Source organism: Fukomys damarensis, unplaced genomic scaffold (assembly GCF_012274545.1).
Source record: "Fukomys damarensis isolate Sample0158 unplaced genomic scaffold, DMR_v1.0_HiC HiC_scaffold_13, whole genome shotgun sequence".
In the NCBI taxonomy this organism is placed as follows: Eukaryota; Metazoa; Chordata; class Mammalia; order Rodentia; family Bathyergidae; genus Fukomys; species Fukomys damarensis.
In genome coordinates this window covers 35818675-35830358 of record NW_022900925.1, presented here as the reverse complement: position 1 = coordinate 35830358, position 11684 = coordinate 35818675, and the positions used below count along the sequence as shown (strand labels likewise).

Genomic DNA, 11684 nt, shown 5'->3' with positions numbered 1-11684 from the left:
GCCGCGAGGCCGGGGGAGGGCGCCCTCCTCGGGACACCTCCCGGGTCCCCTGCGGGGAGCCCCCCTCCCTTCTCCGACCCCCTCCAGAGGCCGGGCTGAAAGTTTGGCTCCGGGGGAGGAGGCGCGGGCAGCGGGTCGCTGGGGTCCTGATCCTTGACCCGGACACCTGGGGAAGCCAGGTGCAGGGGCAGCGTGGAAACGTGGAGATTACTGCGCTGTCTGCCGTCACCAGCAGGGGGTCGAAGGGAGCCTGGTGAACTGTCCTCTCCTTCCCTCTCACGTCCCCCTGCTGCCCCGACCCCTGGCCCCTCCGGCTCGGGCACGCCCCTTCCTCCCTTCTCCAGCCTCGGTCTGACCCGGAATTCCTCGAGTCTGCGGGGGGGCTGGAGGCTCGGGAGTGGGCCAGTTTGCCTACAAATCCTGCAGAAGTGTTGCCCCGGCTTTCCTGGGGTCTTTGTCTCCTTGCGCCCCTGCTCCGCCGCCCACGCTGCCCCAGTCTCTCCGGGGCTCCTTTGGCTGGGAAGGGCCTCCACCTCTGGCCTCTCACAGTTCTCGCCGTTGCTGAAACTGATTCCCCTGCCTCGGCCAGGCCTGCGGGATGTTAGTACTGCAGTACTTGGAGACAGTATAGAGCCAGCCCTGTTAGAGCTTTCCGAGTGTGTGTGGGGGTCCCAGGGGATCCTCGGGTTTGAGCTTGGGCTTGAGGTCTTGGAAGTGTGTGTTTGGAAAGAGAGGGAAAACAGACGTCAGGATCTGGCCCAGTGTCGCCTCCTGGTTAGGTTCAAGTTGAAGTCTTGGGCGGTGGGCAAGAAGGGGCACGCAGCTGCTCCGGCCTCCCAGAGAGATCTTGGTTGATGGAGCCGTTGCCAAGGGAACGGATAGAGCCTGAACAGGAAGAGGTTGCATCTTTGTGCAGGTCAGCTCAGCCCGGAGGGGGTGGCAGCTGAGCTGCCTTTGTTGCCGGAAGACGAAGGTTCTAATTTACCCAGGGAGGACCAGGGACACACAAAAGGATGGTGTGTGCCCCGCTGGTTTCAAGGAGCGATGTCAGGATGGGCTGGGTATGTGTGGTGTGTGTGTGTGTGTGCACGCGTGCGCGTGCATGTGCGCCTGTGTTGGCTTTGAGTGTGAGATGGAGGGGGTGTGTCTGGCAATTTGTTGCTCTGTGTGTATGTTTTGGGGTTTTGTCTTTGATCTTAGAGAGATGGAAAAGCAAGGGTAGGGTAGATAATGCAAGCCCAGGTTCAGGAAGCCAAGGCCTTTTTCCACAGATTTTTTGTTGTTGTTGTTGTTTTATTTTGTTTTGTTTTTGGTGGGGACACAGACAAGGAAGCAGAGCCCTGTGCCAGTGTCAGTGATCAGAGAAAAGCCTAGCATGGTCATCCCATAAGTCTGGTAGGCTGAGGCAGGAGAATCAAGTTTGAACAGAGCCTGGGCAACTTAGTGATTTAGTGAGAATCTGTAACAAGATAAAAAATAAAAAGGAGGTTGGGGATGTAGCTCAATGGGAAGGCCTTGGATTCAGTTCCCAGTACTGAACAATAAAAAAAGATCAGAGAAAACAGAATTGAGAATTAGTGTCCCAGGGCCTGGAACAGTAAAATCCCTGGGGTTTACACTGTCGGGTCCTGGAAGCCGGGAGAGATTCAGAGCGGGGCCTGAGCTGCAACGCTGTCCCCCTCCCTCCTTCAAGGCCAAGTGGGTGCGGAGGGACCTGTTGTGACCAGACTGGGGGACCCCCTTCCCGGAAGGTCCCGTGCGGTCTTCCTGCATGCCAGGTAACCACCCACAGCCCGCCCGAGCAGGAGGCAGGCAGTCTTTTCCAGGACCACACTGCCGCGCTGCGTGGAGTGAGGCAGGTCACGTTTTCTAAGATCAGTCCCACCTCTGCTCTCCACCTTGAGTGACCTGGAGACTTTTTCACAGTTGAGTCGGGGAGAGGCAGGGTGAGCCTGCAGCGGTTGGCCTCTGGGCATCCAGGGGATGGCGGGTGGGGGGACACTGACAGCAGGGGCCTCCTTGGGGACTGCGGCTGTGAGGAAGTGGGAGGTGTGGGAGCTCTGTTGGGTCAACTTGGAGGAGTGACGGGTCCCGGGCCCCGCTGGGCAGAGGCCTTGCCAGTGCCGAGAGAGAACTCGTCTCGGGCTCTGGCTTGAAGTCCTGCAGTCCCAACTGGCCTCTTAATCCTGAGTGTGCGGGGTGCCCCATGCCTTGAACCCCAGCGCTCTTGGAGCCCGAGGCAGGAGGATAGAAAGTTCAAACACAACTTGGGCAACTTAGCAGACCCTGTCCCCAAAACAAAAAGAAATATTTTTTTAAAGGGCCGAGGATGTACTTCAGTGTAACCTGGGTTCAACCCCTCAGTATTCCTCCCCACAAAAAGCACCCCCGCACTTCCCTGGGATCACTTCCACATGGGCTCAGTCCCCGTTTTCATGTTCTGGTTTTGGGAGCTGTTTCTTTCCTCTTTTCCCCCCAGGTCCTTCCCTGCCCCCTTGTTGTGTCCCCTGCAGTGACAGCAGTGGGACATCACTCCCCTTCTCTAGCCTTCTGCACAGCCACCGTGACCCTGGGGAGGACCTGGGTTTTGGAGGGGGGGCACACTCTGGGGAAGGGCACCTGCTGGCAGGCGCTGGGTAACCATGGCAACCAGGTGTGAAGCCAATCAGTGCTTCCCACCCCCACCCCAGGGGTGGCCTTTGGAGGTCTCCGGGGATGGGAGGGGAACAGGAGGAGCACCGCTGCTCTTTCCTCATGTGGCCCTGGACCCCGATCTGGATTCTCGAGGGAAGGAGAGGGTTCTCAGGGTGCAGCCCTTTGCGGCCGGGGCACCTGTGTGTCCCTAAGAGTGATAACTTCTGCAGACACACGAGTGTGTGAATGAGGTGGCCAGAGAGGCGGGGAGCCTCGTGTGCTTGTGTGCAGGCGTGTTCATGTGTGTGTATGGGCAAGGAAGGTGTACAAGGCTTGCTCTTGCAGCCTGGCCCCCACCGGATGTCTTTCTGGCCGTACACGTGTGTCCTGTGTCCTGTGGTCAGGTCTGAACCTGCGGGACACGTGGGCACACTGAGTGTCTGCACCGCTCCCGACAGCACATGCGCGTGTGAGTCTGTCCCTTCCCTCCTCTGGATGGTTGTAATAATATTTGGGCAACTCGCCAGGGACAGGGTTGCTATGGAAACGGCCAAACAGTGGAGTAGCCAGCGGCCTCCTGCGTAATTGTGAGGGGGACCCATGCAGGGAGAGTAGCCCAGGCTGTCCATGCGGGTGAGGAACTCCCTCGCCTTGCTCCAGCCGGGTCTGCAGGCCTCTGGGCTGGCAGGACCCTCTCTGTCGCCATGCACGTGGGTCTCTGCCCCGCGTGTTTCTTTGTGTCTCCTCACACCCATCTCTGGCCAGGTGCCCCTGGCCTCTGTCGCTGTTTGGGGCCTGGCCAGACCCATCCCGGGGTCTCTATAGAAACTGATGATCCTGGCTGCGAATTTCATGTTCCTGAAAACTCAGTGTTGTGGCTTTAGAAATCTTTCTGGAGAAGAGAGTAGGGTGTGAGTGAGTTGTAAAGGAACTGCCAGGGCTTGGCCACCCTCCCCGGGAGCCACCCCTGGGCTTCTAGGCTGGGAGAGAGGGATGGCAGCCTGGCCTGTCTGGGCGTGGGCTGGATCTGTACAGGAGGAGGCACCGTGGCACACCCAGGGCACCCCGGGCTGACCTGCCTGCCCTGCCAGCCTGGCCAAGTGCGTGGGCAAGTGTTGGCAGGCAGCTGGGAGAGCCCAGGGGCAGGCCGTAGCGGTGTCCCCGGGGTGAGATGGCGACCGTGCCCACATGCAGAGCTCCTGTGTGCACGGTCAAGCGCAGGAGGCTTCTGTGCCTAGGGCACCGGCGGTCATTTGCCCGGATCCCGTGACTGCTGAGGCGGCACTAGAGTAGAGTGACCCCGGCCGGGGCATGGACCCGGCATCCTCCATGGCCCACCTGAGTGCCAGGCCTGACAGCCAACGGTCAGCGCCTGGTGACTTTCAGGGAGCCCCTTGTACCCGGCCCCATTGGATGTTGTGTGACCTAGGCATGGGCCGGGGTCACCACCAAACCTGGGGCAGCCTGGCCATGGCCTGAGGGAGCGGGAAGGAGACTTATCTCCCCTTTGATGCTTGGGATGAAGGCAGCGGCTTCCCAACCCTGTTTCCTTCTAGCTCCTGGTAGTCCATAAACCTCAGGATAAACCACTTGATATGGACTGAGATGGGAGAGTTAATAAAACTCTACCCAGGGCCTGGCTGGGTTGCTTAGCTCACGCAAAGCCCTGGGTTCAATCCCCAGCACCACAAAAGATAAAAATAGAAACTCTTCTCTAATTTCAAACCTGCCTCCCACATCCGTTGGAGAGTGGGGTAGTATTTCTTATAGTCAGACTTCAGTCTTTCCTTCTGTTTCTGCATGACTCTGTTGCTCAAATGTTTGGGTGTTTGGTGTGTGTGTGTGTGTGTGTGTGTTGAGACAGGCTCTAGCTATGTAGTTCAGGCTAGCCTTGAACTCATGGGGATCCTCCCGCCTCAGCCTCCTGAGTGCCAGGACTACAGGTGTGCACCACCACACCTGGCTTTTGGTTGTTCAAGCATCACCTGAATCCTTGGGCTTCAGCAACCAGTGAAGGCTCAGGGCCCCATGCAGGCCCCTGGTCCCTGCAGGCAGAAAACGGTTGGACTCAGGTGCAGGTAGAAGAGAGGCTTCCAGGTCTCAGCTTCTCCTTTCGTTCTGTTTCCCAGGGCGACACTCCCAGCCCCCACCCTACCCCAGCATCATGCATCGGACCACACGGATCAAAATTACGGAGCTGAACCCTCACCTCATGTGTGCCCTCTGCGGGGGCTACTTCATCGATGCCACCACGATTGTGGAGTGTCTGCACTCCTGTGAGCTGCAGGGGTGGGGAGGGTGGGAGGTGGGGCCCCGCCCAGGAAGTTGGGACACAGCCCCCACCCCTAGGTCACAGAGCGGCTACCTGGGGAGCAGTTTGTGGGGGTGTCTCCAAACCGGAGTTCATCTTGGGGACTCACGTTTAGAAATTCTTTTTTGATTTTTGGGTTGTGTGTGTGTGTTTTGAAACAGGGTCTCACTATGTAACCTAGGCTGGCCTGAAACTTGAGGCCATCGTCCTGCCTCAGCCTCTTGATTGCTGCGGTTACAGGTGTGCCCCATCACGCCTGGATAGCCTCTAGAAATCTCAGTTGTCTCTTGAATCTCTGAGGCTGAAATTCCCCGCCCCCAGCCAGATGCTCCTTGTTGTTTCTGTGGGCTTGTTTGCAAGAGGTCGAGGACTCTGGGAATGTCTTAACGGGGCCTCAGGCTTGGGGCTGTGTGTGTTTCCTACACATCCAAGACCCGTCCTGCCCCGGGACCAGACGGGAAGTAGGAAAGTGTGCAGCCCCTGTTGCCACGAGGGCCTCTGGACAGGGCTGTGGGACAGGGAGGCCAGGCAGGTAGGCAGCGCCTGAACTGCAGCCAGGGCTGTAGGGAGGGGCCCTTACGTCCTCGCCCTGTCACTGCCCGCAGTCTGCAGGACCTGCATCGTGCGTTACCTGGAGACCAACAAGTACTGCCCAATGTGTGACGTGCAGGTCCACAAGACCCGGCCACTGCTGAGCATCAGGTGGGCCCTCCTGCCTCTGTCCCTGCAGCTGGGGCAGCAGGTTGGCAGCAGACGGGCACAGGCCCAGGGGACGTGATAGAGGGGTGATGGCCACACTGCGAGGCAGCTGACAGCGGCCGTGCGTCTTTCCCCAGGTCTGACAAAACCCTCCAGGACATCGTGTACAAGCTGGTGCCCGGGCTTTTTAAAGGTATCGCGACCCCCCGCCCTCGCCCCTCTGCCCAGCCGAGGCCCCCCTCACCCTGCTCCCCTCCTCCCAGATGAGATGAAGCGGCGGCGTGACTTCTACGCGGCGTACCCGCTGACGGAGGGTGAGTGGCGCTGCCCCACACCCACCCCCAGCTCGCGGCCACCACCCTTGGCCTCCCTGTGCCCAGCCAACCCGAGCTCTCTCCCGCAGTCCCCAATGGCTCCAACGAGGACCGCGGCGAGGTCCTGGAGCAGGACAAGGGCGCCCTGAGCGACGACGAGATCGTCAGCCTTTCCATCGAGTTCTACGAGGGCGGCAGGCGAGTCCGGCCGGGCAGGCTCCCCCTTCTGCCCGCGGCCGTGCCCTGGGGCCCCGGGAAGTGTGCGCTGGGGTCTTGCTAGCTTCCTCCTCCTCCTGCAGGGACCGGGAGGAGAAGAAGGGGCCCCTGGAGAACGGGGATGGGGACAAGGAGAAGGTGAGTGTGGGGCTGCCTGGAGAGGCCGCGGCCGGAGGGCGTGGCCTGGCCCGCCTCACTGGTGCCTCCCCAGCAGACCGGGGTGCGCTTCCTGCGGTGCCCAGCTGCCATGACTGTCATGCACCTCGCCAAGTTCCTCCGCAACAAGATGGACGTGCCCAGCAAGTACAAGGTGAGGGCGGCCTTCTCCAAGCAGGAGGCTGAGGCAGGAGGACCTCTGGGAGTTCCAGGCCAGCCTGGTCTATGTCTCAAGACCACATCTCAGAAACAAACAAATGAGGGCCTTGCCCAGGGCCTGCTGAGCCTGGGATTCTGGGGTCCTAAGCTGGCAGACACGGCTGAGGCTGTGGACGGGGCTGCGCTGCTGACCATGGGTTCTCTGCCCCTGGACAGCCCTGCTGTACTGCTAGGTGGAGCTGGAGCCCAGAGATTCTCCTGACCTTGGGGACCTTTCCAGGAGGCCTCCGGACTGAAGGGGGCCAGGCAGTGTGGGATGGGGCCAGGTTGTTAATGCAGGAGCCGTTTTGAGGGCTCCTCCCGCCTGGCGGCCAGGTGCTGTGCTGCTCCAGCTGTGACAGGGATGTGAGGTCTCGGGTGAAGGTGCCACCCCCGCAGCCAGAGCCCTGCCACTGACAGGCCCCTCGGCCCCCAGGTGGAGGTGCTGTATGACGACGAGCCCCTGAAGGAGTACTACACGCTCATGGACATCGCCTACATCTACCCCTGGCGGCGGGTGAGCGGCGGGGTGGGGCGGCGGGAAGGAGTCCCCCTCCCCAGCTCCATACCCAAATCTCCAGTCAGAGACAGCATGGTGGCACCCGCCTGTAATCCCAGCCCTGGGGAGGCAGAGACAGGAGGATCGCTGTGAGTTTGAGGCCAGCCTGCAGTGTGTCTCAAAGCAACCCCCCTAAAGAAGCAGGGGACCCTGGTGACCGCGGAGGAGGGAATACTTTGTGTCCGCCTCTCTTTTTTTCTCTGCAAGTCTCTGTCCCATGCTCTGCCCCTGGGTCTTCATGTGTGCCTGTCGCTGGCCCAGCCTGCAGTCTGTCCCCTTCCGCTGTCCCTGTGTGGCATTGTGGTGTGGGGCTGGACGGCTGTCCTGACCCCGCTTCTCTGGCCTCTCTCCTTCCTGTCCATGCAGAATGGCCCCCTCCCCCTCAAGTATCGGGTCCAGCCGGCCTGCAAGCGGCTCACGCTGCCCACAGTGCCCACCCCCTCCGAGGGCACTAACACCAGCGGGGCCTCCGAGTGTGAGTCCGTCAGCGACAAGGCCCCCAGCCCTGCCACCCTGCCGGCCACCTCCTCCTCCCTGCCCAGCCCTGCCACCCCCTCTCACGGCTCTCCCAGCTCCCATGGGCCCCCAGCCACCCACCCTACCTCCCCCACACCTCCTGCTGCTGCCAGCAGCGCCACCACCAGTGCCAATGGGGGCACCTCGAACTGCCTGCAGAACGCGTCCTCCACCAGCAGGGGGCGCAAGGTGACTGTCAACGGCGTGCCCGTGCCCCCCTTGACTTGAGGAAGGGACCCCTCCTCCTTGGCAACCCGCTCTCTACTTCACTTTTTCTGGGCCCCTTTTTTCCACCACTTCTCCCTGACTCTTCCCACCTTAGGGGTGGGAGGCGGGTTTTATAAATAATTCTATGGACCAACTAGATTAACAAATTCCACAAGCAACAAACCGTGTGTGTGTGTGTGTGTGTGTGTGTGTGTGTGTGTGTGTGTGTGTGTGGATGCGGTGTTCATTTGAGGGGGGGTCATGTGTAATGTGTTGTTTGTTTTGACTTTTTTGAGACAGTGTCTAGCTATGTAGTCCAGGCTGGCTGTGAACTGTGTAGCCCAGGCTGTTTTTTAACTCGTGGTGATTCTCCTGCCTCAGCCTCCCAGGTGCTGGGATTACAGGTGTATGCCACCACACCCCGCTTTCCTCTGTCCTTTTGGGGGGTGCCTGGAGGTGGACACGAGGGACCTCGCGGGGAGGCTCCAGAAAGCCCTACCCCAGTTCCTAATTCCCAGGGAGACAGCGAGGCAGGGGAGCTGTAGACAGAGCTATCGATCGGGCGCTGCCCCGGCCCCGCATTATTGAATGTGCAGAGAATCGAACAGTGCCTTTCCCGGGGCAGTTTGTGCCCTGGTTCCGAGGAGCAGGTGGGCGGGGGACAAGGCACCTTCTCACCCATTGTTGACTTTGAGCAGATAGCTCTCCCCTCCCTGCCGCCAGGTGAGAGGCCTGGCGGCGGCCCCAGCGCGGGAGCGCCCCCGCGTGGCTGTAGCATTGTGGACCCCTTCACCCCCAGCGCCCCAGCGGGGCAGGGAGCCCTCCCTAGCAAGGCGGGTGGAACAGTGAGCACAGGCCGCAGGCTTTGCCAAAGGCAAACAGCCCTCCCGTCCTCGCCCCAGGGCGGGTCTGGACGGTGACAGCCGTCTGGAAAAGCAAATAGAAGGGAACCGGAAATCGGGCGCTGGGGGGGGCCAGCTCCTCCCAAGTACTGCCCCGCCCACCTTACCTGACTTTCCCAGGTGTGGGGGGCGCTGGACCGTCACAGCCCGTGGGCTTGTCTGTGTTCGTAGCGCCTTGCCTGTCTGAGGACCTGTGACTGTATCCTGGGACGTTTGTATCCGTGGCTTTGTAATAAATGCTGCACTCTCTGGAGCTGTCCTTCTTTGGGGTAGAGGGAGGGGAGGGGCGCTGCGGTCCCTGCAGGACGGCCTCCCCGCCACCCACACAGGCTGGGGGGAGACTGCATGTGCGTCACACCGGTGACCCCAGAGGCACCACTCCACGTGGGCTTGATGGCTGACTTATTTATTTTTAGCTTTTCTTTTGTTTTTCGAGACACAGTCTTGCTATGTGCAGACAGGCTGGCCTCTCAAGTTTGCAGTGATCCACCTGCCTCAGCCTCCCAAGTGCTGGGATGACAGGCACGCTTGGCCCGTGCCATTTTCCCCAGCACGTGCTGGACCAGGTGCCCGCTCCCGGCTGACCGCACTCAGCACTTGACTTCCTCCCCACAAATGGGTGGGCTCCAGGCCTGACGCCAAGACCCCACGGGGCCAGGCAGCGGCCTGTGCCTCAGAGTGCGGTGCCCACTCCTGCCTTCTGTACCGCCTCGCTCCTGTGGGTGCCGTCGCAGTATGGGGGCCTCTGGGTGGCTTTGCAGGTGCAAAGAGCCACCGTGCCGGTCTCCTGGGCCTTGAACTTGAGTGGAGCCAGGCCTGTGCGCTGGAAGAAGTGAGATCCGTCACAGAAGGGCTATGGGAGAGGAACAGGAGTCAGTGGAACTGGCCTGCCCAGGTGGGGAGGTGTCAGGCGGCGAAGCTCTGGGGTGGGGCAGCTTGGGCTACTCAGTCACCTCTCCTCTTAATTCTAGGAGTAGGGTTGTCACAAGGAAATAAAAGTGACCAATGATCCAGGCGTGGTGGCACACACCGTAATCCCAGCACTTGGGAGGCTGAGGCAGGACTGCTGCGATTTCAAGGCTAGCATGAACTACACAGTGAAATCCTGTCTCCAAAAACAAAACAAAAACGTAATTGTTGCACACCTGTGATCCTGGCACTCAGGAGGTTAAGGCAGAAGGATCACAAGTTCCAGGCCAGCCTGGGCCACATGATGAATTCAAGGGCAACTTGAACAACCTAGGGAGGGATACCCTGACTCAAGATAATAAAAATTTGGGGCCGGGGATTTAGCTCAGTGGTGTTGCCACCTGACTTGCAAATGCAAGGTCCCGAGTTCGATTCCCAGTACCAAAAATCAACAAAAAGATAATAAAAATTTAAAAATAATAGTAATAATTATAAGTGGTCATAAATAATAGTAATAATTATAAGTGGTCATTACTTTGCCTAGAGTGGGGGTTTGGTGTTCAGTGTTTACAGCATTAGTCTGGAGGGGACCCAGAAGGTCAGGACAGTTTGTAAGATGGAACAAGACTCAGATCAGAAATGTTTGTATAAACGGGATTTGTTTCTAGTAAGCGAGTCTCCACAGGTCCATGAAATTCATTTCCTTCCCCCATGTTTTGTTTGGAAGCGCTAGGAGCCATTCAGTCTGGCTCTGGGAAGCAGCTGGGCATGGGACAGGGTCACAATCCCCAGCAACACGCCTGCCTGGGGCACTGGTGCCTCTCCTGGAAGAGGTTCAGGCAGAGCTAGGCGGCCGGGCGGAAGTGGGGCCTGGTGGGCCACAAGGGTACAAATACTGTCCGAGAGCCGTTCTGGAGGGCAGGGGCGCTGGTACAGATACCGCCCCACCCAGCATCCTTGGCTGGCTGCCCGGGGTCTGCTTCACCCCAGGAAAGCTGCTGGAAGGCTACGCCAAATCACAGCAAAGTGGGACTGGGGGCCAGGGGATAGAAGGAACAAAGTTCTAAACTCCACTGTCAGGAAGGAAGGGAGGAAGGAGAGAGAGAAAGGGCTGGGCAGGGCTCACGCTGGGGTGAAAGGCTCCCGGGTGTGCCAGGCAGCGGTGGCAGGCTGAGAAGGCAAAGTCAGGTCTGTGGTGAACGGGCAGGTTGATCTGGGAGACAGGGCCCAGCTGCTTCCTGGAAGGAGAGGGAGACCCTCCGCTTTCTCACCTGCTTCTTGCTGCGGCCGCACACACACCACCTGTAGGTCTTCCCTGCCACCAGCTCCACCTTGATGGGCGTTTTCTGGGCCACCACAGGCTTGGCTGGCGTTTTGGGGAACCATCGGGCCTGTGGCCAGGAAGAGCGCGGGGCTCAGGGTCCGCCTGCACCCTTGTCCGGGCTCCCACTTGCCCAGGCGCCCCCCGCAAGGCCACCCCCCAGGACATGCTAGGCAGCCTGGACTTCGGGAAGCCGGGATTTGAGGCCAGGCGAGCCTCGGGTTTCAGAGTCCAGGCCCAGCCCGGCCGGTGCTAGGGGGCAAGGCCACCACACCCTGGCTGGCTCTCTGCGCAGGGCCCCAGTCCGCCCCGCGTCCCGGTGACCTCGACCAGCGCCTCAGGCTGGGACAGGGTTGCCCGGCTCTGGTTCCATTCCTGAGGTCTCCGGACCTGGGGGACGCGAGCGGGGAGCAGGGATGCCGGGGCTACTCACCAGCCAGGAGGAGATGTCCCGCCGCTGGCCAAGCAGCTGCGACGCCGGCAGGCAGTAGTGGTTTGGCAACAGAAAAAGTGACTCGGGGGAGAAGGGAAGACGCAGGAAGGCCATCTGGGAGGGTCGAGACGACAGGCTGGCGGGGCGCGGGGGAAACAGGAGGGTAAGAGTAAGGGCTCCGAGCAGGACGCTTCCGGGCAGGCCCGGGCACACAGTGGGCGCTGGGCTCGGGAAAAGGCTGCAAATGGACGCGCTAGGCCGAGGAGGCTGCAGAGCTCGGCTGCTCGGACACGCGAGGGACGCGGGACG

At 60.3% G+C, this 11684-nt stretch overlaps 2 protein-coding genes across 4 annotated transcripts; one reads left to right on the top strand and one right to left on the bottom strand.

Moving 5' to 3' along the window:
• Window positions 1–1559: 1559 nt before the first annotated feature.
• Window positions 1560–7938, top strand: Pcgf2 (polycomb group ring finger 2). Of its 2 annotated transcripts, XM_010620073.3 has the most exons (10): window positions 1560–1925; window positions 4764–4910; window positions 5551–5647; window positions 5782–5837; window positions 5908–5958; window positions 6048–6156; window positions 6258–6312; window positions 6386–6484; window positions 6965–7045; window positions 7454–7938. In XM_010620073.3, the coding sequence occupies exons 2-10, from the start codon at window positions 4799–4801 to the stop codon at window positions 7829–7831; spliced, it is 1038 nt and encodes a 345-aa protein (XP_010618375.1). In that variant the 5' UTR covers window positions 1560–1925; window positions 4764–4798; the 3' UTR covers window positions 7832–7938. The 2 variants fall into 2 exon arrangements, with proteins under 2 accessions (XP_010618375.1, XP_010618374.1); XM_010620072.2 differs by lacking the exon at window positions 1560–1925 and having other exon boundaries at window positions 6389–6484.
• A 1142-nt stretch (window positions 7939–9080) lies between these two features.
• On the bottom strand, window positions 9081–11678 carry Cisd3 (CDGSH iron sulfur domain 3). 2 transcript variants are annotated; one of them, XM_010620075.3, is made up of 3 exons: window positions 11376–11678; window positions 10893–11012; window positions 9081–9565 (listed from the first exon to the last, which is right to left on the bottom strand). In XM_010620075.3, the coding sequence occupies exons 1-3, from the start codon at window positions 11487–11489 to the stop codon at window positions 9386–9388; spliced, it is 414 nt and encodes a 137-aa protein (XP_010618377.1). In that variant the 5' UTR covers window positions 11490–11678; the 3' UTR covers window positions 9081–9385. The 2 variants fall into 2 exon arrangements, with proteins under 2 accessions (XP_010618377.1, XP_010618378.1); XM_010620076.3 differs by having other exon boundaries at window positions 9081–9535.
• Window positions 11679–11684: the final 6 nt, after the last annotated feature.